Raw genomic sequence first — 17,903 nt, 5'->3', positions numbered from 1 at the left:
TTATGCAGTTCCGTACATAGTTTCCTCATGCAGTGTGTAGCCTATTTTCACTCTCCGAAGCTTTAATTAGAAAGCCTGGTTAAAAGCAAATTAATCTTACTGTGATGTCATACTCTCCTACATTTTCACTTGTCGGATACAGAACATAAGGAGAGATCTCATGTGCACTCAAACATCCAGCACATGTAGATCATCTTTGGAAAATCAGATAAACATGCAATGAGTTCTAAGTGGGGTTAAGCAGATGTGATCCCCACATATTTACAGAAGATCTGAAAAGTGATATGAAAAATGCTTGCTTTAAAATTACCTCCATCTACTTGCCCATCTAACCAAACAAGAGGTAGAAATGTGCAAAAAGACTGAGATTGTTTTAAGCTTTAAAGTTTTAGTGTTGGTTCATAAGTTTGTTCCAGTTTTATGATTCCATGGCTATTCTGAATCATAAGGGGGAAATACAATTAAAAGGTTTCTCAGTTACCAACAGGAGATAATATTAAAGGAAGCTTATGAAAGTGAAAGCTCCCCTCCCTTAACATTTTTTTTATAAAAAAATTACTTCCATTTTTTAACCACTCCCATAAAATATCTTGATGTGGTTTGATATCAACAATAAAAACAATGCAAAACAATTCCATATTAAAATGCCCATATTTGCAAACAATTAAAATATCTCTCTGTGTGTAAATATCTCCACTTTAAAGGATTATTGAAAAAGGAAATTCTTCAGTAGGTGCCAAAAAGACAACAGAAGACCTGTCTGATATGTAATAAGGAGTTCCAGAGGAGAAAACCAACCATGCTAAAGGCCCGGTCCACATTTTAATGTATCTGCAGGAGAACCTATCCTGCAAAGTTAGCTATACATGGCATAAAACAAACCCTTTAAATACATTTTAAAAAGAATAAGAAAGGAAAGTTTGTTCTTGCAGCATACTTTTAGTAAAATAAGATTATATGATAGCAAAACAGTTTGAAATCGTGCAATAAAAGGAGCAGGAGTGGATTTAACTTGGACTCAAAGAATCTGACATAATAACAACTGCCTTTAGAAAAGGAACCCCAGTGCAGGGGAAACAGCTTTTGACCGGTAAAGGAAGAGAAAATGATTGCACCTTTTCATGACTATAATTACCTAGCTCTAAACTTCTATGTATGAGAGATTTAAGCAATTTGCAGCAAAAGAGCAGCATGGCAAAAACATTGTTGCCACAGTGGGCAGAAAAGTAAGCAAAGATACGATATAATTCTTCTTTGTTTGCTCACAGGCACCCTGGATATTTATTATTAAACTTAATGATGGGAGGGAGAGACTTCTCAGCCTTATTAATGTAATTACCGTAATCTATTATCAGCTTGTGAGAATGAGGAGGTATTTAGTCTGAAATCTGAGGTTGCTTCCAGATGACCTGTTTATTGAGCATTCGTCCGTTTGTTGGGGATGTTATACTGGCCACAATCACAGTGTATATTTAAAGCACTATGATGCCACTACAAATGGTCACAGCTTCTCACAAAGAATTATGGAAACTGTAGTTTATTATGGATGTTTAGAGTTATCAGGAGGCCCCTATCCCCCCCCCTCCCAGAGCTACAGTTCCCAAGTGGTTTAACAATCAGGCCCTCTTCACAGGGAACATTAGAAATGTCAATTCTGGGAGGGAACAGGCAGCTCTCAGCTCCCAGAATTTGTTGGGGGGGAAACTATTATTTTCAAGTGCTTTCACAGTGCTTTCATTGTGTGAATGTACACGCAGTATCAGCTATTTACTGAACATTCATCTGATTTGTTTGTGGGGAGGTTCTATGACATTATGTCAAGCAATTGTTATCCCACAATTTCCTTGTGCACTTTATTGTCACTTTTCTTACCAGAAAGTCTGATTTCCATTTTCTTTTGGGTGGGGAAAGGGCAGATTTGTTCCACAAGAGCACCAAATCCATTTTAATAGTGAAACCTGAATTTGCCAATATGAGAGTGAGGATGTGTGCATACATGTGTATATTGAAAGCACATTTTCCACCCAAAAGAATCCTGGAGCAATAGTTCACATCCCCACCCCCACCCCCACTGAGCAACATTTCCCAGGACCCTTAACAGAATTCTCTCTTTTGGGGGGGGGGTGCTTTAAATGTATGCTATGTAGGCAGCCTGAATCCCACCTGCAAAATGGGACGTTCCCAGAGAAAATAATATCCAAACCAAATTTTGGCATGCAAAGCCCACAAGAGTAAAAGCAACAGTGCACAAGGCCTCATTTCCCCAGCCCTGCTCCTTTTACTTTTACATGTGTTTGCATTGCATTCTGTACTGTGGAAGCCCAGGTTGGTTGGTTCTTCTAACACAAAGCAAGACATCCCCTTGTATGTATTAACTGTTGGTCATTTAAAATGGAGCTAAGCAGTTTGCGGCTCAATTTTACAGGGTAAATCTAACTTTCTTCTCACATCTGCAAAGACGTGCTAGCAGCCAAGAACACTTTTATACAATACTCCCCCCCCCACCTCCCTGCTCTTGATTACATAAAGATTGTGCTAATCACTTCGAAAAGCCAAAACACATTTTAAACAGTCTCAGGGGGATGACTATTTTCAAAGCTAATCCTTCTCTACAATTAAACAGTTATATGCTAAGCCTGTGAGAAATTAAAGGAAGCCTCGCTTTCCTTCCCTCTTCTGCACCTTGAGTCAATAGGAGAGTGATAGGTCAGTAGATAGGGAATCTGTGGCACTCTGGATGTTGCTCAACTCCAACTCTCATTGGCTCATAGCTGCCAAGTCTCCCGTATTCCCCAGGAAACCCCCGTTTTTCCAGCCATTTCCCGCTGGCAGCCCAGATTTTTTTTATAAAAAAACCCGTAAATCCCCCAGATTCTTACTGGACTGGGGAGGCTCTTTCTGTGCATGTCTGGAGTCTCTGGACATGTGCAGAAGCGATTTCTGGCACTGCGGCCATTTTGGAAATGGGCAGAGCATGCGTAGAAGCAACTTCCAGTGCTGCTCTGCCCAGTTCCAAAATGGCCGCAGCGTGGCTGCCGCGCCACAGCCGATCCCGGATTTTTCATTCTGGGAGTTGGTACCTATGCATTGGCTGCACCCAGGACAGTGGGATTCACAGTCTGTTATAAGACACTAAATGAATCAAAGCAATGCAAACAGAGCTTAGTTCCTAGGCATCAGGCAAGGCACATTTCAACATAAAAAACTAGACAGAAAACTCTTCCTGCTCTGCAGCCAGGGCCCTCATGCTGATGCTTCGGTGTGAAGAAGGGAAAGGATTCAGCAGAGCACATGGTTTGCATGCAAAAGGTCCCAGGTTCTCTCCCCAACATCCCCAGGTAGGGCTAGGAGGGAAACTCTGAAGAGCTACAGCCTGTCAGTGTAGACAGTACTGAATTAGAAGGACGGATGGTCTGACTTTGTATACAGCACCTTTTACGTTTCTACCACTATGCCGGTTATGGCATCAGGGGCTTTGTACCACCAGGGCTCCCAATCCCAAGAAGTGTTCTAAGTGCATTCAGTGAACATCATGCTCAGAATCCCCCCGGAAGATCAGAAATGAAGCCGGCAGGGGCTTGGCAGCATGTTAGAGGCAGCACTTTGCTCCCCCTCAACATGTTCTTTAAACATCTACCGGTAAATAGTGACTCCAGCCCTTTGGCCCATCAGCTTTCCTGCAAAACCATTACTCACATATATCAGGGGAAGCTCCAACACCCCCCCCCTATTTTTGATTAATGGTTTTAATGTAAGCTTCAAGAAGAGAACCCTGGTGAAGATTATGTGTGATGTAAATAAGTCAGTTTTTAGTTTTGATTCAAATGACTGAATGAATCAATTAAATCAGTACATGGAAGCAGCTTCCTTAAGCAGTGCCTTGTACATAGTTTACAATACATTGTGACACAGAAAAGCAATCAAGGCTTTGAAAGACTGGAAAAAGGATACAGTTGAATGATGATCCTGTCTCCACTATTAAATGGAACAAATTTATTTAAAATATACATCTGTACAATGTTTTGGCACACTGGAATAGATTTGCGTCTTAAGGTTTCACACAGAGTCAGAAGTACAGATCGGCTTTTGATCGATCCTGTAGGATTTGATGGGTTGTTTTGCTACATAACTTGAGTTGCAGCCCTAAACAAGAAGGCAAAGTTTGCTGCCTCCATTGCATCCTCATTATACTATTTGGCAGAGCTTTTCCTGGTAGTATGAGGCCTTTCACAGCCTGGCCCAAAGGAGGTAGCAGAAACAATAGCTCACTGTGACTTGTTTGCAAAGCATTTTGAAGATAACATTGCTTGCATCCGGCACAACCTTCATCCTGCTGTTACAGCATATGAATCTCAAGGGGTGTCTAGAGCACTGTCTAGTCCTGTTGAGTTGGTTGAGTTTCAATTAGTAAAGCTGGAGATCGTGGAAAAGGTGCTTGGATCAGTCAGGGTGACTGCTTGCTCTCTGGACCTTTGCGCTTCTTGGTTGATAAAAACTAGCAGGCAGGGGACAACTGGCTGGGCCAGGGAGGTGGTTAATGACTCCTTGTGAGAGGGGGTTGTCCCTGTCTGCTTGAAGGAGGAAGTGGTAAGACCACTCCTTAAGAAGCTTTCCTTGGATTGTATAGCTTCCAATCGCCCCTTCTTGGGCAAGGTTCTTGAACGGATGGTTGCAGACCAGGTTTTATAGATCCATTTCAATTGAGATTTAGGCACAGTTTGGGCACAGAAACTGCTCTAGTCACTCTGTATGGTGACCTCTGTCTGGAGAGAGACAAGGAAATGCGTCCCTGTTAATTCTACTTGACCTTTCAGCGGCTTTTGACTATGGCATATTTCTGAAGCAGCTGTCCAAGTTGGGGGGGGGGTGGTGGTGGCACGGCTTCCAATCCTACTTGGATGGTCATTTCCAGAGGGTGATGCTTGGGAAGTGCTAATCAGCTTTGTGGAGCCTTCATTGTGGGATTCCTCAGGATTCGTCTTTATCTCCCACGCTGTTCAACATCTACATGAAACCACTGAGTGGGGTCATCCAGAGTTTTGGAGTACACTGGCAGCAATATGCTGATGACACACAGCTCTACTTCTCCTTTACATCTGCAGGTGTGGCAGTGGATGTGTTGGACTGTTGCATAGACTGGATTAGAGCCAATTAACTGAAGCTCAATCCAGAAAAGCCTGACACATTGTAAGTGGATGTAAGTCCATTGTAGACTGGATGTATGGGAGGTAGCCGGCTCTACACTTCCTCGGAACGTAGCTTGGGGATACTCCTGTTGTCTATGCTGTAGCATAGATTACTGCAATGTGTTATACGTGGGGCTGCCTCTGATGACGGTTCAGAAACTTCAGCGGGTACAGAATTTGGCAGCCAGGTTGCTCACTGGGACAAGACAATTTGAGCATATAACACTGATCCTGGCCTGACTGCACTGCCAGTTATTTTCCTGGCTTGTAGCACTGGGAGTAAATCCCTTTGGATCCGGCGTAGCTTATTTCTGAGCTGATGTGCAAAGGATTGCTACTGCGGGTTAAAGGTAAAGGTTAAAGGGACCCCTGACCATTAGGTCCAGTAGTGACCGACTCTGGGGTTGCGGTGCTCATCTTGCATGTGGCCAGCATGACAAAGCCACTTCTGGCGAACCAGAGCTGTAGCGGTACCTATTGATCTACTTGCACTTTGATGTGCTTTCAAACTGCTAGATTGGCAGGAGCTGGCACCGAGCAATGGGAGCTCATCCCGTCGTGGGGATTCGAACCGCCGATCTTCTGATCAGCAAGCCCAGTGGTTTAACCCACAGCACCACCCGCGTCCCATGACTGCGGGTTAAGTCATGGTAAAAAAAAAAGCCCTCAGGTATCATTACTTTCAAGCTACTTTTCTCCCAGCACTCTCTCTCCCCCCCACACACCCCGCGTTGAATAACTGCATCTCTCTGCTGCTAGCGGCTTGCTTTATAAACATAGTGGGTGATACAGCTTCTGCCCTGAGGAATGTACAGTTCACAAAGGTAATTGCAGAGGGAAACAAAGCAGCATCGATCAGGCTGACAGTGGACACATGCACATTGAAGCCATATGCGCTGGTTATTGGTTCCATTTCCACTCCACACACTTCGTCCTGCATTCACCCCTCCTCTTCCCGTCCTCATTCATCACGTTTGTCTTCTCTGCCTCATGCCTGTGGCTTTGGCCTGTTCCCTTTCTAATTCTAAATTCCATTAGTAATGAGGCAGAAAGGCAGGTGTAATTAAACTTGTGTCAAGAGGGATATGAACAAGGAGAATGCAATATTCTGCTGAACAGGCTTTATAGGGTAGTTTCCTATTAATGTACTAAAATGTGGGTGAAGCTAACCCAGACTTTAGCTAGAGACATAATATTTCTTGAAAAGCTTTGTTGTTTGGGAGAAACCTTTTTTGGGGGGGAGAATGAAATATGTGAAATACTGGATTTCTACTCAGACTTACTTTGCTACTTTAAGAATGTGGAATGTACTGTGTATGACATAGCACATAAAACTGCATTTTGGGGGGGGGGGTATATTTGGATCCATTTAAAAGTATAAATGCCTTTGAACCATAGAGATCCAAAATAGATATATATTAGTCTCTGCCTGTCAGGAAAAATAGAAGTGTCAAATTTGTGAGAGAAAGGATAGCCATAGAATGAAGCAAAAACAAATATCAGAGACTGAAAGGAGAAAAGTGACATTCATAGGACAGGCAACAATCCATAAGGAATAACCATAACCATAAGAATGGGGAAGGGGAATCATGTTCATGGGGGGGGGTATAATGCACAATTGTTAATAATGAGGAAGTTGGAGCATTTTTCCATCTAGAGAAAATGGAAAATCAAGAGAAATAAGGTCCTGGTAGACAGAAAGACTTGGATAAGGAGTGTATGTTAGAAGAGCAGCAAGCAATAAGTGCTTCAAAGTACATTGTATGAGCTTCAGTAACAATAAATTAATTGTTGTAATGATATATACATAAAAGTATAGAAACCCTGTGATGGGGGAGGGATAGGAGTACACAGGAGAAACAATAAATTAGAAAGTAAATAGAAAACGCTAAAAGAAATAATGGAAGAAGTGTAGAAAATGGGAGAAATGGAGGCATTATAACAGTTTGGAAAGGGGAATATATGAAAATGAATGACAGCCATCCATATGCTCCACGAAATGAGCACCAAGCAAAGTTACAAAGTTAATAGAATAAACTCAGTGAGAGGAGGAATTGTATAAGTAACTGGAAGAAAACCAGAGGCATTTAAGAAGCATTAAAGTGTTTTGACATTTCACCCTGAAAAAGGAGTAACAATAGAGGAAAGACATCAATAAGAAAAAGAACAGTATTCGTTTCAAGCTAGGTCACCAGGTATTTGAAAACAGTTCAGAGCAGAGTAGCATATATAGTGTAGAAAGGGGGGGGGGGACGAAGAGGGAGAATCACAAGCGTTGAAAAATATGGTGAAAAGTATTATAAAATATTTAAAACACTATAGATGATCGAAGCATTTCAAGTGAGAGGGTTAAAGTTGTGCAAGAGAAACTTGTTGAATGGGGTGGGGGATTTTAAATGGGACCCAGTCCACTTTCAAGCTGGGCTAAATTCCTAATAGAGCTTTGCTCGTATTTCATCTGCTCCTTTCCACCACCCTCTTAGTTTCTTCTCATGTCCATTCCTTAACAGACTACTGATTTGATTTGATTTGATTTTGCATAGAGAAAATAATATCAGAAAGATCCAAAACTTCTTATTCTTTGACCATGAAGTTCACGGGCTTCAGAAAACAGGTGTGCATGAATTGAAAGGGTGGTTATTATTATTATTATTATTATTATTATTATTATTATTATTATTTATACCCCGCCCATCTGGGTGGCTCCCAATAGAATATTAAAAACATGATAAAACATGTTTAGACAGCCAGGTTTTACCCTGATTTACTCGGTGCCTGTTTGTATTATTAGCTGGACTTGACCCCTAGCTTTCTTAAAGTAGCATGTGCCTCTCTGAGGGGATTCTCATTTTATTTGGAATGATTGAACGGAAGGAAAATGGATAGACCAGTGTGATGTGGGTAGATTATCAGTCTGGGAAACCTGAGCTCATGGCCCCATTCTGAAAGGAAGCTCACAAGGTGACCTTGGGCCCATCGCTATCTCTTAACATAACCAACCTCACATGGCTTTTGAGGGAGTAAAATGAGGCTGTGAGGTAACTATGTATGCCGCTCCGTGATCCTTGGAGGGAGGGTGGGGTGAAAAATGAACATAGTTTAATTGGGTTTGCTTTTTTAAGGGAGAAGGCAATTGGGAGATGTGTTGTTGCACACACAAATGTAAGGTTGTGGTGATCCAGCAGGAGCATTGTTGCAAAAGTGGGGTTTACGAGGCTGTAATCTGAAGACTCTGAAAACCTTCCTTTAGTTTATTTATTTGTGTGTGTTTTTAGAGAGAGGGGGGGGGGGTGTCATGATGACCAGTCTGGTTGGTATGATTTAGAAGGGAGCCCAGGCACTTTAAGGGAATGATAAACTGTCACAGAAGATGTGTGTTAGAATGTAATCCTGTTAAAAATGTCCCTTCAGTATCACAGCATCTTACATAATTGAAAAGGAACTGGTCCTCTATGACAGAGGCGGCTTGTAAGAGATCAAAGCCTCGAACAGTGCATTAGGCAATCTGTCCATTTCCACAGGGCACACCAGTGAGGCAAAAACTGGATGTTCTGCCTTAACCAGGTGTGAGGCTATGCTTTGGATTGTGCTGTGAAAAACAAAATAGAGTAGATATTTTAAAGGATCAGTTTATTTAGCTAGCTAATGTCGGCATCTCCCCCCTCCATGCGCGTGCGCGCACACATTTGATACAGTTTGGGTAAAATCCTGGCAGCTGTTAATTACCTACAATTCAATTAACAGTGGGAGCTTAATGTGTGCCATACTTCTCTCTGTACTTTAACTCTATTAAATAAGTTACTGTAAGATCAACCAATGCCATCAGTTCAAACAAATGTATTGAAATGTAAGTAATGGAAGCCTTGCCCCCTTATTAGAAAATACAAATTAATCATCAAGCGTGAGATCTTTCATAACCAGCATTATCCCAGCATGCTTTAAGGAACTAAATATTTCAGCTTTCAATTTAAATAATGAATAATGCCAGAGGGAGAAAGCAAAATTAGGACTGCTTTGAACATTAGTGTCTGAACTACATGGCAAAACCTTTCCAAATGGAACAGAACACTCTCTCACTTATCATCCCCAGCATCAGGTCATCAAAGATACTAGAGGTAGTATTGTCATTGTAACTACTAGCCGTTGATAGTTTTGTCCTCCATGAATTGGTCTGAACCACTTGTAAAGCCAGTCAAGTTGGCAGCCATCCCTACATAATGTGGGAAGAAGTTCCACAGTTACATTGTTCTATGAGAACAATATTCTCAGGGCTGGTGCTACCATTAGGCAGAGTAAGGAAGCTGCCTCAGGGAGCAGTTGCCAGGGATTAGCATTGGCAGCCCCAGCCATTTCTCTTTGCATGATATCAGAGCTGTGTGTGCTACAGAGCCTGTCACTGTAGGTAGGTAGGTAGGTAGGTGCACTGTACGTATTGCATAACATTTATACAATGCTTGATTGTACAAAACTTTAAAGCAGTTTACATTAAAATAAAGAAAAATTCACAACCATACTTTAAAACATGCATGCACCCTCTAAATTAGCCTGCTGCTCTCCAGGTCAGTGGAGGATGCTATCCTATTGCCAGTATTAAAGTAAGATCCAATCGGCTTCTTGCATGCAGAATGGGGAGGTGCCATCTTGTCCTCTGCTTCAGGTGGCGAATAGTCTTGGGCCAGCCTTGCATGTGTGATGTGAAGAATTACTTAGCTCACTGGAAAAACTTTGTACGCAGAAGGTTCCATCCTCAGCTCCATCCTTTTCAGGCAGGACTGAGAGAAGACTCTCAGTCAGAAACCCTGTCAGAAACCCTGGAGAACCAGTGCCAGTCAGTGTTAACAATACTGCGCTAGATGGACCATTATTCTGACCTGCTATAGAACTATTTGCTATGTATTGGATGGGGCGGTTGGGGGATGTTTGTCCTGAATCTCCCAAACATTCAATCTCATTAGATGACTCCACTTTCTGGCGTTTTGAGAGGAGAAGAAAAACACCACTCCATTTTCTCCACACAATGTATGGCTTTATTATGCACCTTGGTTGTATAGGGGTAGCAAGCAGTACCTAACTCTAAGATGCGCCACAGTCACTGCTGCCCCCAAAATCCTACCAGGAACTCTGTGCAGCCTAAAACTCTAACCTGAGCTTGCTGCCCCCTGCTATGTTATTAGCCTGGGAACCAATTATCCTTCTTGCTTCCCCAGCTGATTTTTCCACTTGGCTTTAGAAGCCGGAGGAGAGGGAGAGGGAGAGAAGCCGCCTTGATTATTTATGTTACCATTTCACAAAGTTAATGAATTTCTGTGCACAGGATGTTTGTCGGTTAACAATGCCACATTATTTATTTTCCCTTCTCTCCCTTTCTTAACAGATTTCTCAAATCCAGCCTCAAGCTAAAATGAACGCCTTGCCGACTGAAGGAAGCTGAGGACCCTGTCACCGCAGTGAACAGAAGTACTAATCCAGCCGTCCTGTCCGTCTCTGGTTGACGTTTGGCACCTTGCTCTGGGTTACCTGTACGGGACACAGTTACCTTAGCATTCAGCATACATGGAGAGAGGCAACAACATGTGTAAGCCTGGCTAGCAGGACAGCGACTTTCCAAGTGAAAGGCCATCCAATTCTAAACGGATTATTTTGCATTTGGCCTCTGGGACGTTACCTCTTACCTGCATAGAAACGCAGCATCTCTTTCCATTTTTTTTTTACTTCTTTTTGCTAGCATTTCCCCCCCTTTTTTCAGTATTTTGTTTCTTCATTTAGAAATGGGCCCGTGGACTAGAATGTGGCCCGTGGACAGGGTTGTTTTCTTTAAATCATGGCTTGTCTTTTCTCTGGTCCTCTCCATGCAGTTCTCCAAAGCTCTGGCCTGTCCAAGTGTGTGCCGCTGTGACCGGAACTTTGTCTATTGTAATGAGCGAAGTTTGACCTCAGTGCCTCTTGGGATACCGGAGGGTGTAACTGTACTCTACCTCCACAATAACCAAATTAATAATGCTGGATTTCCTGCAGAGTTGCACAATGTCCAGTCTGTGCACACAGTCTACCTGTATGGCAACCAGCTGGATGAATTCCCCATGAATTTGCCCAAGAATGTCAGGGTTCTCCACCTGCAGGAAAACAACATCCAGACCATTTCGCGGGCTGCTCTAGCACAGCTCTTGAAACTGGAAGAGCTGCACCTGGATGACAATTCCATCTCTACCGTAGGGGTTGAGGATGGGGCATTCCGGGAAGCTGTTAGCCTCAAGCTTCTATTCTTGTCCAAGAACCACTTAAGCAGCGTGCCTGTTGGCCTTCCAGTGGACTTACAAGAACTACGAGTCGACGAAAACCGCATTGCCATCATATCAGACATGGCCTTCCAGAATCTCACAAGCTTGGAACGTCTCATAGTAGACGGCAACCTCCTTAACAATAAAGGCATTGCAGATGGCACCTTCAGCCACCTATCCAAACTCAAGGAATTCTCTATAGTACGGAATTCACTAACATACCCTCCCCCTGAACTCCCAGGTACAAACCTGCTTAGGCTTTCTCTACAGGACAACCAGATTTCACACATACCACTTTCAGCCTTTTCAAACCTCCACCAGCTAGAGAGACTCGATATTTCCAACAATCAGCTCCGGATGCTGTCCAGAGGTGTCTTTGACAACCTTCGCAACTTGAAACAACTCACAGCAAGGAATAATCCCTGGCTATGTGATTGTAGTATTAAGTGGGTCACCGAATGGCTCAAGTTAATCCCTTCCTCTATCAACGTGCGAGGGTTCATGTGTCAAGGACCGGAGCACGTCCGAGGCATGGCGGTCAGGGAACTCAACATGAATATGTTGTCATGCCCCACAACCACCCCTGATCTGACGCTGGTTACCCAAGCTCCCTCTACATCCCTGCCAACCACAGTAACCCCTACATCACCGGTCTTTACACCAAGTAACAAACACACTCCTCTTCCCCACACTGTAGCCACACTCCCCACTGTGCCTGAGAGGGACGAAGAAGAAAAAGTGACCCCTCCCATTACTGAACAGTTCCAACTTTTCATCCACATTGTGAATGACACTTGCATCCAAGTCAGCTGGCATTCCCTTTTCAACGTGATGGCCTACAAACTGACCTGGGTTAAAATGGGCCACAGTCTGGAAGGCGGCATCATTCAGGAACGGATAGTTAGTGACAAGAGGCTGAACATTAGCTTGGCGAGCCTAGAGCCCAAATCCACATATCGGATTTGCTTGGTCCCCTTGGATGATTTTAATAATTACCGAGTTGGCGAGGACACCGTCTGCTCTGAAGGCACTACCAAGGCTTCCCTGCTGAGCAATGGAAGCAACACGGCTTCCAGCCACGAACAGACCACTTCTCATAACATTGGGTCCCCGTTTCTCTTGGCAGGCTTGATCGGGGGGGCCGTGGTGTTTGTACTGGTGGTCCTGCTCAGCATCTTCTGCTGGCACATGCACAAAAAGGGACGCTACACCTCTCAGAAATGGAAATATAACCGGGGCCGGCGGAAAGACGACTACTGCGAAGCAGGGACCAAGAAGGACAACTCCATCCTGGAGATGACGGAAACCAGCTTTCAGATTGTCTCCTTAAATAATGATCAGCTCCTTAAAGGAGATTTCAGACTGCAGCCCATTTATACCCCAAATGGGGGCATTAACTACACAGACTGCCACATCCCCAACAACATGCGCTATTGCAACAGCAGTGTCTCAGACCTGGAGCACTGCCACACGTGATAGTTGAGGGGGTTGTGTGGCGAGACACCTGACGCTGAGAGCAGAAACTCAGAGGGAGGAAAACAAAACAAACCGACTCACACAAAACAAACAAAACAAAACAAAAATTACATTTGATAAATGTTACACAGATGCATTTGTGCATTTGAATAATCTGTAATTTATATGGTGTACTATATAATGGGATTTAAAAAAAAGTGCTATCTTTTCTATTTCAAGTTAATTGCAAACAGTTTTGTAACTCTTTGCTTTTTAAAATCTTAAAAGAAAAATATATTGCTGAAGTACTGTACAGGGTTGTACAATAAGAACCCAATGCCATGGCAAAGGAAAGAACACCTCATTCTTCAAACATTAACCACTTTGCTTTCTTGGAGCTGTTTGGGGGATAGCAGCTCGTACATTTTCCAGTAGTTTTAGGAGATAAGTTTGTATTAAATGAGGAATCATGTGGAATGTCTAAGGTAGAGCAAATGACAGGAGAAATACAAATTAACCTCCTCTTTTGGTTCATAAAATCAGAGTAACTCATGTTAAACTTAGTTCATCACTACTACCTGCCTCTGTACTTTAAACCCCCCCCCCCCAAAAAAAAAAGCCAGAAAAGAAATTAGGGCCTTTTTGGTATCAAACACTATGAATCTCCACTATTGTTTATGTTGATAGCTTTTCTTCCCCCACAGGATGTTCTTAATGCATCTGTCCCTCCTCACAAAAGCTGATGTGAAAATATTCAAGGCAAAATCTTTGTTTTTGAGTTCTCATAAAAATCAGGACATTTTTTTAAAAAAAAGAAAATCCTGACCAGTCTTGTCAGAACTTTTAGTCTACATTCAGATTTTTATATTCTTATTCCACCCCCCACCCCCCAAAAAGCACATTTATTTAGTTCTGGCCAAGACCAGAACTAAAGTTGGCCTTGAATTTATTGAAGAGTATTCATTCCAGCAATCCAAACAGATGTGGTTAATTGGCCAGAGCAGCAAGCAATGCCGATTCTTGTCACTAGAAGTATAATCCAAAACGCTCTTAACAAAATAGAGGAATTCATGTTGATATTTCTCAGCTTCACATCTATCCCTGGCTAACTCAGACTGAAATCTGATATACATGTACAGTACCTGGGAGTAAGGCCCATTGACCTCAACGGGGCTTAATTCTGGGCAGACATGGTTCGGATTGTGCTCTAAAAGACAAAACATTTTTTTTTTACTTCACTCACTGAAGTTAGCCTGCTCCGTGAGGAGGAAAGTGAATCCTGTGAGGCATTTAAAGCATATAAACACTTCAGTGTGGAGTGTTCCAAAGTTCTCCAGAGAGATAAAATCATCAGGCCTAAGTTCAGTTTTAGCCGGGCAGAAGATAATGTGTCAAGAAAAAGATTCAGTTAAATATGTTTTAAAGGATTTGTGAGGCGCATGTCACCTTAAATGCATTCCACATCCTTTGACAATCCCACTTTGGTAGAACGTGTTTGGTCCTTGAGGCTACAGCAGTACTCCCAGTTTTGTCTGATTTCCACCAATATTATTTTGAGAATGTTGTACCTCTGCAAATGACATCCTGGGAATGTATGCTGTACAGTCCCTATTAAAATGAAAAAGAAAGTGACCCAATCACTCCTCCCTTTAAAGCTTGAACACACCCACATAATCCCAAAATACGTGAGATCAGAGCACAAAAAAATCATAAAAACAAATTCTATTCATAGCTGCCAAGTTTTCCCTTTTCTCGCGAGGAAGCCTATTCAGCATAAGGGAAAATCCCTTAAAAAAAGGGATAACTTGGCAGCTATGATTCTATTACTTGCTTTCCTTGACTTATATTGATTGGGGAGATAGAGCTTTTATCAAAACCTTCTCCTGACATCAGAAAGACCAGACACAAGTTGTCCTCTCAATTAAAATACATTTTAATTGAAAAGTTAACCACAATTACTTTTGAGAAACTGGAATTACTTAAGGGGTTGAGCTGAGGGGGGGAGTTAGTACTTGCTCTACTCAGTCTCTTGTTCATCACAAAACTGAATTCTGCACACAGCTTCTTCAGTTCCTTGACAATCTTCACCCGCCACTCCAAGGAGATTGATCAGCACTTTGGCGTACGAAGGCAGAGTACAATCACTTCCTGAGGAATTTTGTCCTTTCCCACCCAACACCTTTTATAACCACATTTTGGATTTCCATTCTATATTCTGTATATTTGCTATTTTCTCCAGCTATAACAGGTATTTTAGGCAACCTGTGTGGCTACTGTAATAGTGAAGTCACTGAACCTTTGCTAAATAAAAGGCTGCCGTATGGTTTGAAATGGTGTAATTTTAGCTAGAAACCTTTATGCAAAGCGTTTTCTTTTTCTTTTGGCTATATAAGCTGTTTGGCTGTTGACAAAAGGAAATTCTTTTTAAACATAAATAGCGGTATAACTCTCCACAGTGGAAAAGTAACTTATGTGTGTGTGCATAAGGAATCATAGAACTCTAGAGTTCGAAGGTAACCCAAGGGTCATCTAGTCCAACCCCCTGCAATGCAGGAATCTCAGCTAAGGCATCCATGATAGATGGCCACCCAACCTCTGTTTTAAAACCTCCAAGGAAGAAGAGTCCAGTACCTTCCAAAGCTTTTACTGTCAGGAAGTTCTTCCTGATGCTTAGTCAACTGGTGCTTGTTGCAAACATGCTCAACAGGGGTTACATTTAATCTACCCCGATTTAATATATATATTTCATTTCAGCAGAGAGATGAATAAGAACTGGTTGGCACTAAAGGTGTCACAGCGCTACTGGCTGAATAGTCTAGGAACCAGTTTCCTTTTTCTTTTTTAAGGCTACAAAGGGTAAACGTGGCTGATGTTCAAATGTATGACTGAAAGACGAAAAGTTAAGTGTAGAAAATATCAGCTGCATGTTAGTCCTCGTTGCTCAGTAATGCAGGCACACACAAAATTCAACCACGGATGTGCTGTTCCTTCTCACAGATCAATAATGTGGTCATGGTGATGGATAAGCTCAGCCTTTGGTATTAAAGTGAAGTGTCTAGACAGGAAGGCTGTTTCAAGGCCCACATAATCTCGGAGGCCATGCAGAAAGGGATCCATAATCTAAACTAGTGCTGTGCTGAAATCCAATTACTCAAAAGTTTTATTCTCCTGGGAAAGAGGCTTCCCTTTTCCACCCACATTATTAGGGCACTATAGACTTTCTTTAGAATGTCTCTGGGAGTTCAGTAGGTATGGAGTTCTCAGTTTAACTTATTTCTGTGAGGTGACGGTGTGCGTGTCTTTCTTCCCAGTAAACATTTCTCCAGCACTTTGCAGCTTCCCTGGCTGATTCAGCTTCCTAATATCAAAGAAGCCCAAATGGGAACGTTATGACACAACATATTCCCCTTAATAAAAGTGTAGATGTTCAGGGAAGCTGCAGAGACCTATTACTATAACTCATTTAATTTATTACCCATTCTTCACCCTAAGGTAGGTCATGGCAATTTACAATAAACATTAAAATCACATTACAATCACAAAAGTAGGGTGGATCCATATATCTCAGGTGTCAATGGTCCTGGTGTCAACGGCCCAGTTCACTGAAAACTGGATAGTGAAGGTGCCAGGTGCAACTCTGTGAGGAGGGAATTCCACGACTTAGGGACTTCCACAGAGAATGCCCTCCCATGTGCCATCACCACCCTGAGCTTCTGAAGACAGTGAAACTATCTGGTTATTTCAAGACTGAAAAGGTCTCACAAACATCCCCAGCCACCAAAATAGCAAGTTGACCATGGAAAACCGCTGCACCCCACCCATGATAATTTCACTGATTTCCCCCCCCCTTTGATAATTTTTAATGCAATTTCTTTTCTCTATAATTGATTGTTGTGGGAGGAGGGGAGAGAACGTGGGTGAAATCTTCTGAACTGAAAACATAATGCTGTCACAAGTCAGGAGTCACATGAACGTGATGTTTCAGAGCTGTTTTAATTCCAGATCAGCCCCCTGTCCATAGTGGCTGGCATGCCTCATAATATAAGCTCTCTTCAGGAAAAAGCCTGAAGCATTTAGTAAATGTGGGGACACCTAAAGACCCTGCCCACAACATCAATGTGTCCCACTGACTCTGCACTGACCTTCATGTGCTCAGAGTAATGTCTGAAGCAAGCATGGCATATGTATACACTGTGCATGCCAATACTCTGTGTGCCTGGGCCCATAGGCACTCTCTTCAGACCGTTGCCAAATGCATAAAGGCCAAGGTATATGTGGAGCTGGTGGATACAGAGATGAGATGCAGGCTCCATCCCATCTTCTGAAGAGGCCCTTTCCAAGCCAAGCCAAATTCAACCAGCCTTCCCACCCACCTTCCTCACTACTCATCTTCGGTCCTCATCCTCTTTTGTTTTTAAACTCACATATCTGTCTTAGGTGGCTAGCAGTAGTGCTCCAGTGGTGGCAAGCATCCTCAGAGAGATAGAAGCTGGAGTGGAGCTTGCATAGAATATTTTAAAAGCATAAGAGAATTCCTGATGGATCAGGCCAAAGCTCATCACTGCATTTTCATGGTGGCCAATCAGATGTCTATGGGGAGCCCTCCAGCAGAACCTGAGGGTAATAGCACTCTTACCATCTTGGATTAAAATTCAAGCCATCAAATAATTTGGACTCTGAATACATGCCTTGTGCATGACAATCCCTTGAAACTCATATCCAGGCACTGGAAATACATGTTCTGGTTGCATCTCTAAGGTCAGGTACTATAAACTATTTCAATTAGAGAACAAGTTCAAGCCTTCCTACATTGGGATAGGGAGGGCCTAGGCCAGCCTTGAGTCCCCAGATGTTGTAGGACAACAACATCATTCCCTAGTCTGAGGCTCCAAATTTGATAAAAGCCTGGTCTATACTATTACTCCAATTGCAGCTTTCAGATTTTTTTTTTTTAGTTCTCCCCCTGTGGGACCAAGAATTGTCC

The 17,903-nt window shown here is 42.7% G+C and overlaps 1 protein-coding gene across 4 annotated transcripts in view; it reads left to right on the top strand.

The window, feature by feature from the left end:
- FLRT2 (fibronectin leucine rich transmembrane protein 2) overlaps nt 1–17,845 on the top strand; it is a 94,172-nt gene extending 76,327 nt beyond the window's left edge. For all 4 annotated transcript variants that reach the window (XM_035107735.2, XM_035107727.2, XM_035107745.2 and 1 more), the window contains one exon: nt 10,561–17,845. In XM_035107735.2, the coding sequence (XP_034963626.2) occupies nt 10,955–12,940 (1,986 nt within the window). In that variant the 5' untranslated portion in view covers nt 10,561–10,954 and the 3' untranslated portion in view covers nt 12,941–17,845. The remainder of the gene's footprint in view (nt 1–10,560) is intronic.
- Nucleotides 17,846–17,903: the final 58 nt, after the last annotated feature.

This window comes from Zootoca vivipara, chromosome 1, assembly GCF_963506605.1.
Source record: "Zootoca vivipara chromosome 1, rZooViv1.1, whole genome shotgun sequence".
Taxonomy (NCBI): Eukaryota; Metazoa; Chordata; class Lepidosauria; order Squamata; family Lacertidae; genus Zootoca; species Zootoca vivipara.
The sequence above is the reverse complement of the archived record's forward strand: the minus strand, read 5'-3'. Positions and strand labels throughout refer to the sequence as shown.